The sequence below is a fragment of the Lepidochelys kempii genome, chromosome 1, assembly GCF_965140265.1.
Source record: "Lepidochelys kempii isolate rLepKem1 chromosome 1, rLepKem1.hap2, whole genome shotgun sequence".
In the NCBI taxonomy this organism is placed as follows: domain Eukaryota; kingdom Metazoa; phylum Chordata; order Testudines; family Cheloniidae; genus Lepidochelys; species Lepidochelys kempii.
This window is the reverse complement of record NC_133256.1, coordinates 129152580-129170512: the sequence shown is the minus strand read 5'-3', so window position 1 is coordinate 129170512 and position 17933 is coordinate 129152580. Positions and strand designations below refer to the sequence as shown.

At 40.1% G+C, this 17933-nt stretch overlaps 1 protein-coding gene across 3 annotated transcripts in view; it reads left to right on the top strand.

Moving 5' to 3' along the window:
- Window positions 1–17933, top strand: part of PUDP (pseudouridine 5'-phosphatase) — a 146872-nt gene that overhangs the window by 63432 nt on the left and 65507 nt on the right. For 2 of the 3 annotated variants that reach the window (XM_073354397.1, XM_073354379.1), the window contains exons 3-4: window positions 12538–12767; window positions 13979–14016. In XM_073354397.1, the coding sequence (XP_073210498.1) occupies window positions 12538–12767; window positions 13979–14016 (268 nt within the window). The remainder of the gene's footprint in view (window positions 1–12537; window positions 12768–13978; window positions 14017–17933) is intronic. The other variant, XM_073354388.1, reaches the window with a different exon arrangement.

The window sequence follows — 17933 nt, the reverse complement described above, 5'->3', positions numbered from 1 at the left end:
TGTCAGTTTGGTCTTTTTTGTTGGTTGTTTATTTCAGAGTTGTTAATTTCATTGACATCTGTGATTAATCAAGATTTAAAGATGCTGACATCTGAAGTTGATCCTTGTCCATTTCAGCTGACTTAACTAAAATCAGTTTACAATTTTATTTTTTTATTTATTTATTTTGCTCTTCAACTTCTATCCAATGGTCAACAATGCATGACCATTACACACAATGTTATTTTCTATTTTAAAAAAAGGGGTGGAGAAAAATGAAGCAAGAAAAATTAACAATAAAACTTTCCAGTTATTTGGAAAACATGGTACATTCATAGATACAAATAACAGTAAATTGGGACATGTCCTTCAGATAATGTTTCCTCTTTTGTGATATATTGCATCCTGCTATTATGGTTTGTGTGCCGTGCCATACCACACAGTAAAATACATGGTACTCTATCTACCACCATGGTTGATTAATAGAGGACGTTAATTTGAAGGAGCACAACTGGATTGCATTGAATGGTCTTAATGTATTTCCTTCATTTAGCCTGCTAACTGTTAACTTATGATGATCTGATCCCTGGTCTTCTGATGCAAATTGGAATTATTAAATATTGTCACTTCAAAATTGTGTCTAAAGGGGATTCAATTTAAATCCCTGGCTAAATAATGAAGGCAGGACATTCCATAAGAGGAAGAGATGGAGAAAGCATAATAAGCATCCCAAAATTCTACCTACAATACTTGATTATTTGGTTGTATTTTAGAATACTAATATATAAAAAACTGGACAAAATATTTAACGTAAGATTGCTACTGTGTATGTATACCAAGGAATGTTAGTTTTATTTTCAAAATAAAATATTTTAAAATAAAATGTGAAAATGATTAGTAATGGGAAGCTTGATAAATATTCAAATACAGTAGTAGTTCATGCTCTTTTAAACAAACGTAAATTAGTAAAATATCATCATAGAAGGTTCTAAAAGCAAGCTTAACTTTGCCTCTCATAGCCACTTACTGTCCATCTAACAAGGTTTTGTTTAGTACAGCTGCATCTGTAGAAATGTTTGAAATTGTTGATTACAAATGAAATTGTAATACCTGCTTTCAGACATTTTGCTTTCTTTCTCACTTGTGTGGTAAATAAATAATATAATAGCCTAGATCTGAATTCTGAAACCTATTTGTGTAGAGTGGATTGGCTAAAGATGGGCAAAAGGTCTGTTGGAAGATGTTCTGCTTAACTTTCATTTATTTCTCTCACTGTCGTCTTGGTTAAATAAACCTGGTTTTACTGACGATATTTTTTTAACTGGCTGTTACATCAGGATGAATACATAAGCCAGTCTCTGAAGGATGACCAGACCTGGGGTTCGGATGAACCTGGATGCACGCAAAGGCCATCTCCTGAAGGTGCTTCAAGCATCTGGCTGTGTCACTTAGGACATGGAGGAAATAGAAAGAATTTAGCGGGAGGAGAGCAGATGCTGAGCCCCTAAATTAGAGATTAAAGATCATGAGTTCACATGAATTTTCAGCATGTGATCTGGTGGTGGTAGTAGGGTTTCTGATTAGTTTATTTGTTTTTGGCATTACTGTAATTTGTTAATAAGAAATTTCCAGGTTTGATTTGAAGATCAGCGTAAATGGGAACATAATGTCAATTATGCATAGTTTGGTGGGAGGCTTCTTATAGTTTTAATATAATTTAATTTCCCATTTGGCACTTGTTTTAACTTTTTCTACAAGATAATAATACAAGAAAGATACCAAAAAGTTGTATCTTCCCAGTAAAGTATTCTATGGCTGAATCAATGTAATACTTGCACTGTTACTTGAATATGGTAGTACATTGTAAATAATCACCCAGTGTTAACTGATTCATATAAAAATGGATTTTGTTGATCTGGATCTTTTGTAAAACATCCTGAAGGAAAAATAAGAGTGGTAAAAATTTCTGTTAGCATAATTTTTTCCACTGTTACAGTGTCAGGAGCACAAACTAATTTACAGCTGCACTTGGATACACAGCACACTTTTTAAAAAAAAAAGTGTAGCTGTTTTTTCCTAATGTATTCTTTTTGGACCCTACCTGGATTCTTGGGTGTGGAGTCTAGTATGCTAACCAGTTATTAAAAAACAAATAAAGTAACCTATACAAATAAGGTAGCTATACATAGATAGCTATGATCTAGCACAGTGGTTTTCAAACTTTTTTTTTCGCGGACCACTTAATGATCTTTCCAAACGTTGTTTGTACTGTTAGCTAAATATTGTAAGGCACTTTGGATAAAAGTGCTGTATAAAAAAAACTTAATAATAATTAACTTGTTTTGTTCTACAAATAAAAGAACACAATTCACATTTTAATATCAGTAGTCTTATCTTTCTAATGCGATGGATGTGACCTCTCTCCCCTGCCGTAGCAGCCCCCGAGCTGGGGCTGGGAAGGAGGGGGGTCTCTCCCACTGTGGTAGCCACCGAGCTGGGCTGGGGAAGGAAGGGAGTCTCTCCCTCTCTCCCCCGTCATGGCAACCCCTGATCTGGGGCTGGGAATGAGGGGTGTCTCCCCTGCCGCAACAGCCACCAAGCAGGGCTGGAAAGGAATGGGGTCTCTCCCTCTCTGCTCCACCCCGTCACAGAAACCCCTGAGCTGGGGCTGGGAAGGAGGGCCGTATCTCCCCAGTAACTAGCTCTGGAGTTGGGGAAAGTTGCTTGTTTCTCTGGCTGCCGCAGCCTTGCACATCCCAAATTCCCCCCACCCCCTCTTCTCACCCCACTGCCCCCTCGCACCTACCCCCTATTCCTCACAAGGCCACCACCTCACCTTACATGTGCGTCTTCTCCAGGGTCCAGGCACCTAATTAGTGGAGCCACACCTGCACGGCTCCTCTAATGAGGTGGGTGGCCCTTCATTATCTCATGTGCAGCCGCCCAGGCACGCACCTTAGAGGAAACTACTCGCGGACCACCTGAATGGAGCTTGGGGACCACTGGTGGTCAACGGACCACAGTTTGAGAACCTCTGATCTAGCAGTATCAGGCTCCCTTAGAACTAGTAAAGTCAAAATGCAAGGTGGGGGGTGGAATCATACCATAACATCTACCCTAGGGGAATTTGGGAGAGAACCCTGAAGAGGTAACCTTTCCACAACAAATACAATGAAGAGTCCTCATGGCACCTTAGAGACTAAAATTTATTAGTTAGTCTCTAAGGTGCCAAAAGGACTTCTTGTTGTTTTTACTGATACAGACTAACATGCTGCTACTCTGAAACCTTTCCACAACAGTGCTTTTCCTTAGCCAACTGACTCTATTGAAAACTGAGTACACATAGCCTCTGACTGCTGAGCTGAAACAGATGCCATGGGATTGAAGAAAATAAGCCACTTGAAGAGGTCACAAATTGGGGAAAATTAGGCCTTTGATAGGTAGGACATATGGGATAGGGGCAGACCTAAAAACTGCAAAGTCATTGGACGTATTTCTTTACAAGAAAAATGCTTCTACTTGTAAAATGCTATAGGTTATTTACATTAAATCTCATTTGAAGTAAAACTTCTGGTTATAACATAAGAAGCAGTTTAAATATCTGTTTTCTCACATTAGTGTAGTGGTGGCTTGGACTTCACATCCGTTTTCAGAATCAAAAGTTAATTTGTATTTATAATTGCATTTCAGTGAGAAAACAATATGACATTTTTCAGAGGAAGGGTGCTACTTTTTTTTTGTTAATGTAGGCATTTAAACGAACACAACTAGGCTTTTACATTAATTCTTCATTGATTTTAAAGGAGGAAGTTTACACTTCTGTTCATGCTTTTATTTCTGTTTAGAAATGTAACAAGAGAAAGGTCAATTCATTTGCATAGTAAAGGCTGTCTTCAAAAACAATGAAGCTATTAACTGACTGGCTGGATTCTGGAGAACACAGAAAAAAATCTGTGGAGAGGCACATCTACAGATTAACTGAGTTTCCAGATGGATGGATTAGTTGATTGACTGTTTGCTAATATAGACACTTTACTAACAGTAAGAGGAATTCCAGTTCCTCAAAATTTCTGGGCATGTGGCTACTTGTGGGGCATGAGGGCAGGAGGGGATGTATTGCAGGCAGGACTGTTGTTTTTATAGATGGCTGTAAATGGCATGTTGTAACAAAATGCTACAAACAAAATGTCAGATCTCTTAATATTGCATCATAAATGGTTGTGAGTGTTTGTATGGTGGGGGAATAATATAGGCACAAACAGCAAATATTGTCTACCTGATTGAGTATGCACATAGCAGCTGAAGTGAGAAAAAGCTTCCATTGCTCCTCTACAATCAAAATTGAGTTGTCATGCCCTCAGCCCTGTAATTATCCATTATCTAAAATGCCAAGGTGGGAATAAATGGGAGTTGATGGCAAAACTGTCACGTTTTTTGCTTTCTTTTTTGTAATTTTAAGACACAGTGACTGAAAGGTTAGTTTAGTGTATTGGTATTTGCAGAATGAAGCTAGAAAAATACAAGGACTGTATGTATCTTTCCAACACTATGAAGACCCATTTCTAGCCTAGGTAGGTCACAAGATATCTGAATTTAAATGGGTATTTGGCCTATGTGTGTACCAACATGGGCCTCAGGTAAGTATACATTTGGAGAAGATATTCCACTTTTTTTGGAGAAGTGGAGGAAATGTACTGCTGGCAAGTTTATTTTAACAAAAAAAAAGTCTGTTTTAAAGCTGCTCAGGGCCTGGTTATTCCTGGTGAAGAAGAATTAGTAGACAAAGTATAGATGGTCAGAGTTTTATTATAAATGCAACTTATCACATGAATATCACCACCCAGGAACTCACTCTTGCAAAATTTTTCAGGATTTTTCCTACCATTAACTTTTCAATTTCCTCTGCCTGTCATCCCTTCCATTTTCCTACTCTGTCCCTCAGTTTATCTTTTACTCCCTCCCTCTCTGTCTCAGCATCTCTCTGTGTCTGTCACTTACCTCAGGTTAGGAAACAGAATTGGGATTGTTAGAGAGACAAGATGGGTGAGGTATTAGCTTTTACTGGATTATATTCTGTCGGTAAAATAGACAAGCTTTCAAGTTTACAGAGAGCTCTTCTCCAGGTCTGGGAAGCTTACTCAGAGTATCATAGCTAAATTCAAGGAAGAAGGGATTGTTTAGCAAAAGGGATTTTTCAAGGGATCATTCAACATGAAAGTGCCTATGAAGATCCCTCCAGTCATAGGGAAGAAAGAAAGTTGGGTGGCGAGGCATCTTGGGGGATTGGAATGGGATTGTCAGTTTAATGTAAATTTTGGATTCTCTCCATTCCCCTCTGTGTCACAACCATTTTCTTTTTTCTCTCTCTTTCCATCTTTCCCAGGTATTTGCTCTTAGGTTTCCCATTCTGCCGACTTACCTCTTTAATTCACTTTTCCTCACCCCTTGTAGAGTGTTGCAGTGAAGAAACATTACATAGGAAGGAAAGGAAACATAACATGACATGGGAGGGCAAGAGTGGGAGAGAGAAGTGACCAGAAGGGGGAAGGTTTCTGGCTGAACAGTTGAATACACAGCACTTTTTTCTACCCATGGAAGCTCCCAAGATATTGGACCTTAAAAATCTCATTGTTATGCATAGTAAAGCTATATTAGGCATTTTCCCCAAGTGTTTTAATATTATTTTTCTTATTATGAGCATGTGGTGTAGTTGAATTCATGGTATTAAATAATCTGCCTTTATGGATCAAGATTAATTTAAAACTGTACCAATACTTTTGTTGTAAACTAAAATATTCATTTTTCCCTCTGTGAAATATTTAGCAAATACAGGCTATATGATAATGTGGTATAAGCATTTTATTGGCATGCTTTTGAGATTATCTGTTTAACACTCTCATGGCTTTGCCAGTTAGGATTAATGCAGCCATCCCAAACTCCTGCCAATAAAAACTTTATACCAAACAGTTGTATATACTGTTTATATTATGTATTATACAGAATTTTTTTTTACACATTTGGGAAGGGTTCCCAAACAACCTGAAACCACCCTGCCTTCACCCATCAACCAATAACCTCTCTGCATTCCTGGAGTTCAGTACGTTGCTCATCAGGAGGTTTGACATCTGAAAGGAGTCTCAAGCCAAGATGTGTGAATCCAAACCATGGCGTTCCTGGCTTGTGAAAGAGAGCCATGAGCAAGTGGTGCCACTCCTGTCCAATGTAGTGAACACCTCATTCAGAGAAGGAGTCACCCCTTTCTCCTTCAGCACACAATAATCTGACCGACACAGAAAAAAAAACACCCTGTATACATCAGCCAACTGCTGCCCAGAGTTGAACTTTCTGTTCCTGGCCAAGCTCAGAGAATCTACTCAAAGGACAACATCAGGCTCATCTAATTGGAGCTAATATACTAGGCCCACCACAATTTGTATAAAGATTGTCTGTGCAGGAGACAGAACTTTTACAGTGGGCCACCTCAAGAATTCTCTTTAGGGAGAGGATGGGAAAACAAACGTGACCGATGTTAGTCACAGCGCTTAATTAAACTACTAGAAAGTACTCAGATCCTGTGTTGATAAGAACCTTAATAGTGTACTTTTTGTAATTGGAAATATTTTTTTCATAATCCCTTCACCTTGCTTACCACATGCTCAATTGTACAGAATTCGAATGGAGACATAATCTAAAAATTATTGAAAATAGCAATTTTATATACAGAAAAGCTGTGATTGGCCTTTGATTGAATCTTGTTCATCCTGGACTTCTAGGCGTTTTTGTTTGTTTGTTTTCTGCGGGGAGGAGAGACTGGACATGGAGATTCTAATGGGTTTATTTTATTTTCTTCTTTGTCTCTCTCTCTTTTTAAAAATAGTGATTATTTGAAGATGCTAATAGTTTTGAAATGTAGAATAAGTTCTGTTAGAGTTGGATTAGTGGGGAGAGGGCAAATGAGTCTATTAGAATTGAATGATTAATTCTATTGTTGAGCAAGTTATTATATGGACATCACTTCCACGTGTGTACATAAACGTTATACATGTATCGTTTAGCCATGTATTGTTTATATACATACAGTAAAAGCTTTTTTTATCTGGCATATTGGAGGAATGGGGGGATGCGAGTAAGTGAAAAATGTTGGTTAGCTAAGAGGGAAAGAGTTTGGGTGTGGTAGGGGGTGTGAGGATGAGAACCGCAGCCAATGGGAGCTGCAGGGGCAGTGCTCGGGGCAGGGGCAGTGTGCAGAGCAGCCTGCCACAGGTCCGCCTAGGAGTAACCGGGACAGGTCACCGCTTGCGGGGAGTTGCCCGAGGTGAGCGCCCCCCCCCCCGTATCTGCCACCCCAAAACTCATCCTGAGGCCCCTCCTGCACCCAAACTCCCTCCAAGAGCCTGCACCCCTCCTCCCCCTGCACTCCAAACCCTTTGTGGCCATTCCTCTGCCTAGGAGCAGCAGGGATGTGTTTCCGCTTCCAAGGAGCCATGCAGAGCCAGGTAGGGAGCCTGCTGGCCCTGCACCAACCGGACAATAAACTGGACTCTCTATGAAGATTAGAAATGCCAGTTTATAGAGCTTTCTGGTTGGCAAACGGCTGGATAGCACATCTTTTACCGTATATACACTTGCATACATACTATTAATGTTAATTCCCCATAATATTGCTGAATGGGTTTTGCTGAATTGTCTAGATTTTGTGACAGTGAATACATGACATAGAATCATAGAATATCAGGGTTGGAAGGGACCTCAGGAGGTCATCTAGTCCAACCCCCTGCTCAAAGCAGGACCAATCCCCAATTAAATCATCCCAGCCAGGGCTTTGTCAAGCCTGACCTTAAAAACTTCTAAGGAAGGAGATTCCACCACCTCCCTAGGTAATGCATTCCAGTGCTTCACCACACTCTGAGTGAAAAAGTTTTTCCTAATGTCCAACCTAAATCTCCCCCACTGCAACTTGAGACCATTACTCCTTGTCCTGTCATCTTCTACCACTGAGAATAGTCTAGAACCATCCTCTTTGGAACCACCTCTCAGGTAGTTGAAAGCAGCTATCAAATCCCCCCTCATTCTTCTCTTCTGCAGACTAAACAATCCCAGTTCCCTCAGCCTCTCCTCATAAGTCATGTGTTCCAGACCCCTAATCATTTTTGTTGCCCTTCGCTGGACTCTCTCCAATTTATAAACATCCTTCTCGTAGTGTGGGGCCCAAAACTGGACACAGTACTCCAGATGAGGCCTCACCAATGTCAAATAGAGGGGAATGATCACGTCCCTCGATCTGCTGCCTATGCCCCTACTTATACATCCCAAAATGCCATTGGCCTTCTTGGCAACAAGGGCACACTGTTGACTCATATCCAGCTTCTCGTCCACTGTAACCCCTAGGTCTTTTTCCGCAGAACTGCTGCCTAGCCATTCGGTCCCTAGTCTGTAGCGGTGCATTGGATTCTTCCGTACTAAGTGCAGGACCCTGCACTTATCCTTGTTGAACCTCATCAGATTTCTTTTGGCCCAATCCTCCAATTTGTCTAGGTCCCTCTGTATCCTATCCCTACCTGCCACCGTATCTATCACTCCTCCTCGTTTAGTATCATCCGCAAATTTGCTGAGGGTGCAATCCACACCATCCTCCAGATCATTTATGAAGATATTGAACAAAACCGGCCCCAGGACTGACCCTTGGGGCACTCCACTTGATACCGGCTGCCAACTAGACATGGAGCCATTGACCACTACCCGTTGAGCCCGACAATCTAGCCAACTTTCTACCCATCTTATAGTGCATTCATCCAGCCCATACTTCTTTAACTGGCTGACAAGAATACTGTGGAAGACCGTGTCAAAACCTTTGCTAAAGTCAAGAAACAATACATCCACTGCTTTCCCTTCATCCACAGAACCAGTAATCTCATCACAGAAGGCAATTAGATTAGTCAGGCATGACCTTCCCTTAGTGAATCCATGCTGACTGTTCCTGATCACTTTCCTCTCATGTAAGTGCTTCAGGATAGATTCCTTGAGGACCTGCTCCATGATTTTTCCGGGGACTGAGGTGAGGCTGACTGGTCTGTAGTTCCCAGGATCCTCCTTCTTCCCTTTTTTAAAGATTGGCACTACAATAGCCTTTTTCCAGTTGTCCGGGACTTCCCCCGTTCGCCACGAGTTTTCAAAGATAATGGCCAATGGCTCTGCAATCACAGCCGCCAATTCCTTTAGCACTCTCGGATGCAACGCATCCGGCCCCATGGACTTGTGCACGTCCAGCTTTTCTAAATAGTCCCTAACCACCTCTTTCTCCACAGAGGGCTGGCCACCTACTGCCCATGCTGCGTTGCCCAGCGCAGCAGTCTGGGAGCTGACCTTGTTCGTGAAGACAGAGGCAAAAAAAGCATTGAGTACATTAGCTTTTTCCACATCCTCTGTCACTAGGTTGCCTCCCTCATTCAGTAAGGGGCCCACACTTTCCTTGACTTTCTTCTTGTTGCCAACATACCTTCTTGTTACTCTTAACATCTCTTGCTAGCTGCAGCTCCAGGTGTGATTTGGCCCTCCTGATTTCATTCCTACATGCCCGAGCAATATTTTTATACTCTTCCCTGGTCATTTGTCCAATCTTCCACTTCTTGTAAGCTTCTTTTTTATGTTTAAGATCCGCAAGGATTTCACTGTTAAGCTAAGGTGGTCGCCTGCCATATTTACTATTCTTTCGACACATCGGGATGGTTTGTCCCTGTAACCTCAATAGGGATTCCTTGAAATACAGCCAGCTCTCCTGGATTCCTTTCCCCCTCATGTTATTCCCCCAGGGGATCCTACCCATCAGTTCCCTGAGGGAGTCGAAGTCTGGGAGTCATCAGAAAAGTGTGTCTAGAGAACTCATTTTTTCCTCCTCTGTTCAGTAGTGCATAGTATAAACAATTCCCCTGTGTTTCATTTATCATTTTGGAGTACATTTCTTAGAATGATAGAATCATAGACTATCATTGAGGGTTGGAAGGGACCTCAGGAGGTGAGCTAGTCCAACCTCCTGCTCAAAGCAATGAATCCCCAATGAAATCATCCCAGCCAGGGCTTAAAAACCTCTAAGGAAGGAGATTCCACCACTTCCCTAGGTAACCCATTCCAGTGCTTCACCACACTCTGAGTGAAAAAGTTTTTCCTAATGTCCAACCTAAATCTCCCCCACTGAAACTTGAGACCATTACTCCTCATTCTGTCATCTGCTACCACTGAGAACAGTCTAGATCCATCCTCTTTGGAACCCCATTTCAGGTAGTTGAAAGCAGCTATTAAATCCCCCCTCATTCTTCTCTTCTGCAGACTAAATAATCCCAGTTCCCTCAGTGTCGCCTCACAAGTCATGTGCTCCAGCTCCCTAATCATTTTTGTTGCCCTTCGCTGGAGTCTTTCCAGTTTTTCCACATCCTTCTGGTAGTGTGGGGCCCAAAACTGAACACAGTTCTCCAGATGAGGCTTCACTAATGCCAAATAGAGGGGAATGATCATGTCCCTTGATCTGCTGGCAGTGCCCCTACTTATACAGCCCATAATGCCATTAGCCTTCTTGGCAACAAGGGCACACTGTTGACTCATATCCAGCTTCTCGTCCACTGTAACCCCTAGGTCCTTTTCTGCAGAACTGCTGCCTAGCCATTCGGTCCCTAGTCTGTAGCGGTGCATGGGATTCTTCCGTCCTTTTAAGTGCAGAACTCTGTTGAACCTTGTTGAACCTCTGTTGAACCTCATCAGATTTCTTTTGGCCCAATCCTCTAATTTGTCTAGGGCCCTCTGTATCCTATCCCTACCTTCCAGCGTATCTACCACCCCTCCCAGTTTCGTGTCATCCACGCCATCCTCCAGATCATTAATGAAGATATTGAACAAAACTGGCCCCAGGACCTACCCTTGGGCACTCTGCTTGATACCGGCTGCCAACTAGACATGGAGCCATTGATCACTACTCTCTAAACCCAATGATCTAACCAGCTTTCTATCCACCTTATAGTCGATTCATCCAGCCCATACTTCTTTTACTTGCTGGCAAGAATACTGTGGGAGACCATATCTAAAGCTTTGCTAAAGTCAAGGAATAACACGTCCACTGCTTTCCCCTCATCCACAGAGCCAGTTATCTCATCATAGAAGGCAGTTAGGTTAGTCAGGCATGACTTACCCTTGGTGAATCCATGCTGACTGACTCTTAATACTACGTTGGCCAAATTTTCTTCTGGAGTGAATGGGAAAAATCTCCATTGAAACTGATGAAACTGCAACCATTTATGCTAGAAATCTAATTTTTCTCTGATCTGCGTTTAAACCTTGGTGACTAACATCCTACAATTTGTATAGCTTCTTAGGATAATTTAGTAGGGGCTATATGAATATGTATCAAATTGCAGTATTGTAATCAAAATCTTAATAAGTCTCGGATTTAGCTATTTGAACAGGTAGGACTTGCATCAATCAATTTTGTGCAGCAATTTAGAAAATGTAAATATTGTAAATGTAAATAAATATTGTAAATGTAAATATTATTTTATTACTTAATTTGAATCTGTTAAGCGCATTGTAGCCTTGTTTTGCATCTTTGTTGGTTGGGAAGACTTGGCAAACCACATTATTCTGTCTTTTATTAGTTGAGTAAATCACGATAGGTCTAACAGTTAAAATGGAACATGGTTTAATGATGTCAGCACAACAACACATTTTGTCATGTTACTTTTCCTTCCGTCTATAAAAGTGAAGAAACTAGAAACTACTTGCCTTGTAATTCTTCTTCTTTGAGGATATCAGACCATTACTCTGGCCTTTTGTTCATGCTTATACCCACTATAGAAGATATGTTGCAGCTCTGCTACCCTGATTTTCCACTGATGTGAGGTCCTTCAGGGATTTTACACTGCCAGTATAAGTTAGAGCAGCCTTCCAGGCTTCTCTAATTCATGCTAATCAATTATGCAGAATCAAGGAACTGTATCCAGCTCATTGATGGCTGAAATACCTCCCTCCGTTCTAACTTGTGTAGCTAAGACAAGGGGAATTGAGTCTGGTAGCTTTGGAAAAAATCGGCATTTGATTCAAGAATAATTATCTGCTGTTACCTTGGTAAACACACTTTGATTTTTCTGTTGAGTAAAAATATTTCATGCTTAGAGTTTGTTTTGCCATGTGAGGTGTGACTTCAGCGTGTGCAGACAAACCATGGCTAGCTCAAATAACAATAGCAGTAAAGCCTCGACAGCAAGGGCTAGCCGCAAAAGTAAGTTCACAGGGTCCCTGGCAATCTTCCTCAGCCCATGGTGCTGCCCATACTGCTGTGGCTTTGCTGCTATTGTTATTCAAATTAGCTAGATCAAAGATAGCTCAGGTATGTCTACATGTGCTGTAATTACACCTCTGGTTGCAGTGGAGACAACCTTAATAAAAATTCCTTTCAAGAATGACTGAGGACAAATGAATCCTTATTATATTCAGTAAAACAACTTCATTATGATACAGCCTGTAGTACCATAAATAGGACATGAATATTAAAATACATGTTAATTTGTCTTTCAGGGGTTGAAAAGCTGATCCGCCATCTACACCAACACAATGTACCTATAGCTATTGCCACTAGCTCAGCTGGAGTGACATTTCAGATGAAAACAAGCAAACACAAAGACTTCTTTAATCTATTTCATCATATTGTGTTGGGAGATGACCCAGATGTGAAGAACAGCAAGCCACAGCCTGATGTGTTTTTAGTTTGTGCAAAGAGATTTCACCCTCCTCCTCCTCCAGAAAAGGTAGGGATTGAATTAGCTGAAAAGTCAGCAATAAACAATTCAGACTACATTTTGATTTTGTTTTAATTTGTTGTTTAATATGACAAGTTCTGAGATTGAAGCCCCTTATTTACATGGGCAGGAGTGGATCAATAAGTGAATAATGATGATTCATCATTGTAGTGCCTAGAGAGTTAGGTACTCAACAGTCATTTCACCATTTTAGGAATGTGCTCCATTGAGCAGAATGCCAACTGAGCTCGGCCACTTTTTTTTGGCAAATTAGCTCCATAATGACTCTTTTGATGTGCCTGTTTGGGACTTTGCTGGAGCAAAAATGAAAAAGAGACACAAATTTAGAAATATAATTTACAATTAAACATGAGAATAAAAAGAAGTAAGAATTAATTTTTTACTTTACAGTCCACTGGGATCACTTTTGTGTTCCTTGTGCTAAATTTATTATATTGCTTGAAACTTCTTTGTGTAATCCACTTGTGATACTATTTTACTGTAATTCTCTTACAATTTTTATGTATTTCAGAGTTCTGACTTTAAATCTAAATTGTATTCAGATATAGTGAGGAATCTAAACTGAAATAAGTCTGGTCATATCTTTGGTTAGCACATATGTGAATTGTGTTAGTAAATCATAATTGTTCATATTGCAATTTATTTAACTTATTGTTAGCTAATGTATAGACTGGAAAGACATTTGGACCTTGAACTTTCAAGGTGAACTGTGAAGCAAAAGGAACAGTAATATGGTTTGTTTTTATGATGACTGAAGCTGATGACTGAAGGTCTGTGTGTGTGTGTGTATAATAAAATCAATCTCATGTTTCTTTTATACACGTGGGAGAATGTGAATACCAGACCTTATTTCTCTCTCTTTGATAAACAACTGACAAGGAGTCCCCAACCTGTCCCCAAATATCTTGTTCATGCAAGTAGCTCTTGTGTGAGTAGTACACATTGGACAGTTGTTGCCTGCATAAGAACTACTTGTATGACTGAGTGTGTGCAGGAGTGGGTCTAAGCTTTGAACAATCTCAATAGCGATGTCACACAAGGCTGTAACCTCCATTTAGAACAAAAAGTGAGGAGCTGATAGTCCTGATATTTCATTTTTAAAGGTTCTTTATTAGAAAGGAAAAAGACAAATGTTTTACTGTTTGTATATCATAGTGCCTTTTTTTTCTTTTTTTTGCTTTTGCTTATCCTTAACTCAGAATTTGAAGTTGGCATCATGTGAAAGTAATCTTTCCAGGTAACTATTTATTAGATAAACAGAGATTTAAAATTTGTAATGTGGTGTATTGATATACAAAATATATGTGCAATATATTCTCTGACTACTTTAATAACTGAAATGTTCAGTGTGGTGGGGTTTTTTTTGTTTTGTTTTGTTTTTAAGATAAATGTGGCTAAAAGTTGTGTTGTGCAGTTATGAAAGTACCAGAAAGGAAGTACTGGAGGAATTTATTTGAGGCAAAGGGAATAAGAATATCTAGGAGGTTGTCTAGTAATGGCCAGGGGGCGGGCGTGGGGGAGAGCAAACATGAGCTTCTGTGATAGAAACAATCTTTGTGGAGGTTTAACAGTAGGATCAAGGGGGTCATGACCCCTAACCATTCTGAAACAATAATTGATAATTGTTTTTATTTATCCGCTGTGGAATAAAAGTTGTGAGAGGATCATGAAAAGCTCAGAAATAATAAAAATTCATCATAAAAAAGAGTTAGATATCACAGGTATTGTTTTTGTGTTCCAGATGTTGCACCTCAAATAAACTATTTTCCCATTTCACTGCAAACAACTAGAACTGGGCTTTTGCTTTGGTAACGGTTAACATATTTGAACACAGGATCGTCTAAATTATAGCCATGTTTTTGTTTTGTTTCAAACTTTAACTCTCCACGGTATTTTGAAATAGTCTGTTCTTTAACCTATTAGTGAAGGGAGTAGTGAAATCTGTCACTAAGGGTACATCTACATGGCAAAAAAAAAGCAACCCAAAATGTGAAAATGACTCTCAGAGCCTGTGTCAACTGACTCAGGCTCACACTAAGGGGCTAAAAATAGTCTTGTAGGTGCTCGGGCTTGAGCTGGAGCTTGGACTCCGAGACCCACCTTTCCTGCCAGGTGCCAGACCCCAAATGTCTATACTGCAATTTTTTAGCGCCACAGCCCAAACTCTGAGAGCTTGAGTCAGCTGACACAAGCCAGCCATGAGTGTTTCCTCGCAGTATATACATACCCTAAGAGTTCATTGGTCTGTTTTTATGTCACCACAGTGCTGTTTGTGGGCTCCTGCTCTTTCTTAGCCTTGCATGCAGCCTCAGGTTTTTATTTGACAGAACTCAAGGTTCTTAGTGCAAATGATGCAACAGATTTTTCCATCACATCTGGACATCCACTAAAATCACGAAATGTTGAGAGCATTAAAAAAAAAAAGAAAAATCCCTGGAATCCATGATTTCCAAAATGTACATAACAAAATTGCATAATAATCACAAAGCGAGCATTGTGTGAACCTAAAGGAGGGGCTAGTGAAGCAGCAGAGGCAAGGGAAGGCCAATTTACATTTTTTTTTCGAAAAGAACAGATCTCAAAATAAAAATTATTTTCAGTAAACCATTTTTTTTCACATGCAGATTTGGCATAATGTCTTCTGACTTTTACCGTCCAGCTTCTGGAAGTCAGTTTCCATTGTTCTTAACATTGCTTCGGAATGTTTAGAATTTTCTTTCCATGGCCATACTGAATTTCACTTTAAGGATGAGTTGACTTTTTTGTGTTTCAGAGTAGCAGCCGTGTTAGTCTGTATTCACAAAAAGAAAAGGAGGACTTGTGGCACCTTAGAGACTAACACATTTCTTTGAGCATAAGCTTTCGTGAGCTACAGCTCACTTCATCAGATGCATTCAGTGTTTCTTTTGTGTTTGTAGATCTAAAATTAATAGCAAACACATGAGATTTTCATAGTCACAGAAAAGGACCTGATTTCAAGATTCTGTGTTTCCTGTGTTAAAGCTGATGTTATAATTTTACATGGGTTGTTGACTTTTAACAAAAACAAAAAAAGATTTTGTTGAAATCTTGAGGTACTCACTGTGTTGCCAGTTCTGCACTGTGTCTGGCTGGGCAGACACTCACACCCACTTAGGCAGAAATACTGTTGAAATGGATGGGAAATTTTCTTCAATACAGACTGGAGACTTCAGGATTTGACCAACATTATTATTATATTCAGTGGCAACTTAATTAATTGAGAGTTAAAGTTGGTTGCTTGGTGGTATGTCATTCCCTCGCAAAACATAGAGCAAAACTCAAACTTTTGAAAGCCGCCAAATGCACAGTTAGGGTTCTCTGTGGAAACTTAACTCCCCTCTTTCAGGAGTTCCCTAATACAGCTTGCTAACATACTCTGTCAACCCCATAGTTTGCTGAAATGTGCAACCCATTCACTCAGGATACCACCTAACATTAATAAAGGACAAAAAAATAAAGCACACCACCTTCCCTCTAAATAACATCATTATTAGCACTAAAGCAATTATGTTTTGAAATGACAAACATTTTATGACAAAGTGTTTAATAAAAATATTTCAGCTTCTGATGCTGAAAACACTTTGCACATGCAAAAATTTATGCACATACTTTAAGTACATGAGTAATCTCACTGAGGTCAATAGGACAATGCTTGTGAATATAGTTATGTGCTTGCTTAAGTGTTTGCAGGATGAGAGCCATAATTTCTTTCTTTATGTCTGTCTGCCTGCCTGCCTATCTACCTACCTACCTACTTTCCTTCCTATAGTTGTTCTATGAAATTTAAACAATATAAGACCCTACAAGTAGTAGGGATGTAAAAGGTTAAACAGTTAACCAGTTAACATTAGGCTTACCATTAACCGGACCTTAACTGTTTACCCTGGCAGCCGCCCGGCCACACTAGGCCAGCGGGCCAAAGGGACTCTAGCCTCAGCTGGGCCAGCAGGACCCCAGTCCCAGCCGTGGCGGTCGGGCTGGAGCGATCCCGGCCACGGCGGGCAGGCAGGACCCCGGCCTCAGAAGGCTGGGCAGGCAGGAGCAGCCCCAGCCCCGGCCACTGCGGGCCATCGGGACCCCAGGGCTGCAGCCCCGGCAGGACTCCAGTCCTGGCCGGGCCAGCAGGACCTCAGCCCCTGCCACCTGGCGCCAGCCCGCCCGAGCGACCTCAGTTAATGGTTAACCAGTTAAACCATATCATTTTAACCGTTTAACCTGTTAATTTTTTCAACCGATACATCCCTAACAAGTAGTGCTATTTACCTTTATAGTGAACTAAATTATAAATGCTGTTGTTCTTAATCTAAAATTGCAAAACATATTTTTCAAATGTTATACAAAGCCTCAGCCTGTTTTAAGTCAATTACTTTAAATAATTCTACTCTGGTTTGCGCGTCCCCCCCACCCTTTTTAGTAGTAGTTTTTTGCTTAATAAAACCCAAAATCATGAATAGTAGTCTGTGCTGACTCCGATGAATGTTCAATGCAGTTCTTCAGATTGGTCAGGTTACATTAAGATTTGTATGTGTCATTTGGTTTTTCTGTCTCTTGTGCCTAATGTACATACTGAGCCTTTGAATTTGTTTTCCATACTTTAAATAAGGTAAGGGAGTTACAAAGGCATGAATAATCTGTCATTAAGTTATATACTGTAGCTGCAAGTTGGAACCCCTGCTGTTTAAGTTATGTATTTTAGATTCAATCACTGTTAATCTGTACTTTTTCTGTTTGTACATAAATGGGCTTCACTCTTTCCTGAATGTTTCCAATTCACAAATTAGACACTTTATTTATTATAACAGTAACAAAAACAGTACATGCAAAAAGACACAGAAATTTTCACCATAGAATAAAAAGCTGTGCCAATAACATTCTTTTCAAAATTCCTCTGTTCCTTTTTCTTGAGTAGATCTCAGTTAGTTGTGATTTTTGCCTTAGCTGAAGCATGGCTATAAACAGGAATGCATAATGTAAACCATTATGCTGTATACATGGCATACAAATTCATGTGGGTAGATTTTTTTAATTATTATTTTATTATCAAATGTTTTATCATCATACTGCTGGATATAAACATTTCCAATTATAAACCCTGGCTAACAGAGCTATTGAGCCTGATTTTCAAAATATCTG